Consider the following 3513-nt stretch of genomic DNA (forward strand, 5'->3'; position numbering starts at 1 on the left):
GAGTTGAGGTAACAAGGGAGAATGTACAAAAAAACATGTAATAAAGAAAACACGAAAGGGCAGAAAGAATGTGAAGGGAAACCAAAAGGCAGGCAATGAAGAAGAAGAAGAAGATATATCAAGAATAGAGATGCAGCGACAAATAGAGAGCCTCAAGAGGGGAATAGTGGCAGGAAAAGATGACCCGAAACTGTCAACAACAAGATATTGAGTGGAGGAAAACCAGAGAAGTGGAAAGCACACTGTATATTTGTAAAACATACACTGATGGAAGGGAGGCATAGTGATAGCATTCTTCATAGAGGTAAAGGTGGCGTTTGACAGGGTAGTTTGGAAAATATTAGAGGAAAGGGAAATAGAAAAGGTTTAGGTTGTCAAATATTTTATTAACATTATCCTCTAGAATGTACAATATCAACGGTACATGTGACTGAACTTTACAGAATAACAGACACAAAAAGAGCAATTGATGGAGTTGGTTACTGGCAGCACTTCATTGCTTGATTCTTTTGAATTCTGCATTCAATTTCGGGACGAAAGTGCCTAATCAATCCCTGAACGGGCCAAGCAGCTGCATCTCCCAACGCACAAATCGTATGGCCCTCGATTTGCTTACTGATTTCGTATAGCATATCAATTTCCTCACACCTGGCGTTTCCGTCCACCAGTCGCGCCATGATTTTATCCATCCAACTCGTCCCTGAAAGTAAGGCAAACGTTGATGCCTACATGAAGTCAGTTGGTTACCCTCTCTGCAAGGAGTGCATTGTCCGCACGATTCGTGCTTGTAAAAGACTATTAGTCGAGCAATTGCTTTAATAATGTCGGTTTGTTTATTCATTACAATCACGGCTGCTGTACCTAAGCTCGTGCCGCACGCTATGAGCCCATCGAAATCCATTATTGCAGTATTACACACGCTGTAAGAGAACAAGAGTAGGGTAACCTGAAGCAATACTACTCAACCTTTGAGGAATGCAAGGTGTAGATGAACCACCAGGTATAATCGCCAGTAAATTTTCCCAACCACCTACGACACCACCTCCATACCGTTCGACAAGTTCTTGTAATGGTATGCTCATCTCCTCTTCAACAACGCACGGAGTGCAAACATGCCCAGAGATGGCGAACAATTTCGTACCCGAATTATTGGGTCTGCCGAAGGAGGCAAACCAAGAACCTCCTCTTCTTAAAATTGCCTGTGATGAAAGCTGGTTATCCAATACAGCACCCTTAAAATCTTACAGCGGCCACAGCAACTGTTTCAACATTAGTTACGGTTGTAGGACAACCAAAAAGCCCCACGTCTGCGGGAAACGGTGGTTTTAGTCGAGGTTTCCCTTGCTTTCCTTCTATAGACTCAATTAGCGCAGTTTCTTCACCACAAATGTATGCACCTGCTCCTCTATGCATAAAAATATCGAAATCGTAGTGGCTTTCGCATGCATTCTTTCCAATTAGACCCGCCTGATACGCCTGAAGACAGTTACAAAGTGTTGTGTGTGATCATCAAACGGACTCACCTCCGCAATCGCAACTTGCATATTAGAAGCCTCATTGTAAAATTCTCCTCTAATATAAATATACGCAGCTTTAGCTCCCATCGCAAACCCCGCCAGTAAGCACCCTTCAACCAGTTTATGAGGATCGTGCCTCATGATCTCTCTGTCCTTACACGTTCCAGGTTCCCCTTCGTCTGCGTTTATGATCAAATATTTTGGCCGACCATCGGGAGGTTTAAGCATGAATGACCATTTTACACCAGACGGAAACCCCGCACCTCCCCGACCTCGCAAACCGGATATCTTTATTTCGTCTGAAACGAAGATTACTGTGAGGTTTATAAGTGATTCTGCATACTTATTATCCATTCTGGTCCCTTATTCATTATGTCCTTCGTTTTGTACCAGTCGCCTCGTTTGAGGGCACCTTGCAGTCTCCAGTCATGTCTTCCGTACAAATTTGTAAAAACTCTGTCTTCGTCCTTCAGTTTTCCATAACTTGACTTCGTTTGACTTGGGGGTTGAGTGGAATGTTTAATTTTTGGATGGTGTAATAGAGGTCCCAATTTTCCTAAAAGTGGAAACTGTAGTACAAGTACAATATGCAAGGTGAGCATTTTACCAAGTGTTCGACCTCTTAGATTAAAATGATTAATGACTGAATTGGTCATGTTGGTATTTTGACATTTGACAATAAAGCTGCTTAGCCTACGCCCTACGGTATGCGCATCTTGTATGCACTTGTAAAATTACCATGGCAACTCATAGCTACGTAGAGGCGCAGTTGTACATTCCACACTAAAGTCCCTTAGTAATCTAGGGACTTTATTCCACACATTCCAGTCTTGCAGATTATTGTATAAATAAATTAATTAAATAACAATAAAATTGATCTTGTATACTTAGTTAGTGTGGGGATGGAACGATTATCCACGAGTTTCCGCACTGCACATTTGTTTAAATAACAACAAAACAAGGAGTTGTGCTTTCAAAAGTGTCCGGTCGGGAGGGCATGGGAATTCTACGGAAATTGTGCATGGTTTACGAAGTTAATACGGTCAGATGCATATTGGCCTTAGAATGACAAGTTTGGAGTTTCTCAACGGACCTAGAGCGCATGTAGTTACCTAAAGAAGGAAATAATATCTATTCAGTTGTAAAGGAGTTGACAGTGTTTAAAATGTTCCAACTTAAGATTTAAATTTATGGATTTAATAATCTACAGGATAAAGAACCTACCTCATCCGGACAATCCAACGAATTCACAGATCTACCGAATTTACATCACAAAATGGAATTCATTAAAATTGCAAAATCTACAGAGGTAAAGAAATTTTAAGACGATACAAACTCGATTGCAACTAAACAAAGATACCATAACCTCTACTTGTAACGTTTCTGTCAGCCATTCGCACGTCCTTTGTCTTCTCTTTCTCTGTTTCATCGTCACTCACTCTGTTTTTATACCTAATCCTCCAGTTTACCCCCCACTTTCTTGTTCTTTTCCTTTCACCAGTTCTCCTTTTTCCTTTACCACTTGCTCTTTTCTTCAATTTTTCCCTTATTCCTCCTTTTGTCCGTTCTGTCATCTTTCTATATCCATTTTTACTTTACTTTTCATTACTGCTTTGCTGTTCTATTCTAGCCTTTTGTTCTCACTTCACGTCGCTCTCTCCAGCCATTTAGATTTAACCGTAAGGTGTGTCAAAGTATTTTTTTAAATTTCTCTAATTGGTAGAGAAAACCAGTGAAAACAACCATGTGTATGCCCGCGGGCGATCCAACTCAGGTAGCTTAGAACTTGGGTAACAAAACTAAAGGATTATTCTATCCCTCGTTATCTTGCAATTAGACACGATTACTTTTATTGTATCGAATACGAAAGAGATGTGGGTGGGTAACTAATACATTATAAATGTAATCAGAACCAAACTAGATAAAGAATAGAAGATCTTGTGATGTTTCACGGTGTATACGGTTGACCTTGAAACGACACTGTTTGTTGATTTCA

At 40.5% G+C, this 3513-nt stretch overlaps 1 protein-coding gene across 2 annotated transcripts; it reads right to left on the reverse strand.

Moving 5' to 3' along the window:
• Positions 1-479: 479 nt before the first annotated feature.
• Positions 480-2267, reverse strand: LOC116171483 (NADH dehydrogenase [ubiquinone] flavoprotein 1, mitochondrial-like). 2 transcript variants are annotated; one of them, XM_031488348.1, is made up of 8 exons: positions 2125-2267; positions 1861-2073; positions 1676-1816; positions 1524-1627; positions 1246-1476; positions 967-1199; positions 748-920; positions 480-700 (listed from the first exon to the last, which is right to left on the reverse strand). In XM_031488348.1, exons 1-8 carry the CDS (start codon positions 2171-2173, stop codon positions 480-482), a joined length of 1365 nt encoding a protein of 454 aa, XP_031344208.1. In that variant the 5' UTR covers positions 2174-2267. The 2 variants fall into 2 exon arrangements, with proteins under 2 accessions (XP_031344208.1, XP_031344207.1); XM_031488347.1 differs by having other exon boundaries at positions 1524-1816; positions 2125-2261.
• Between the last annotated feature and the right edge of the window lie 1246 nt (positions 2268-3513).

The sequence above is a fragment of the Photinus pyralis genome, unplaced genomic scaffold (genome assembly GCF_008802855.1).
Source record: "Photinus pyralis isolate 1611_PpyrPB1 unplaced genomic scaffold, Ppyr1.3 Ppyr1.4_LG5, whole genome shotgun sequence".
NCBI lineage: Eukaryota > Metazoa > Arthropoda > Insecta > Coleoptera > Lampyridae > Photinus > Photinus pyralis.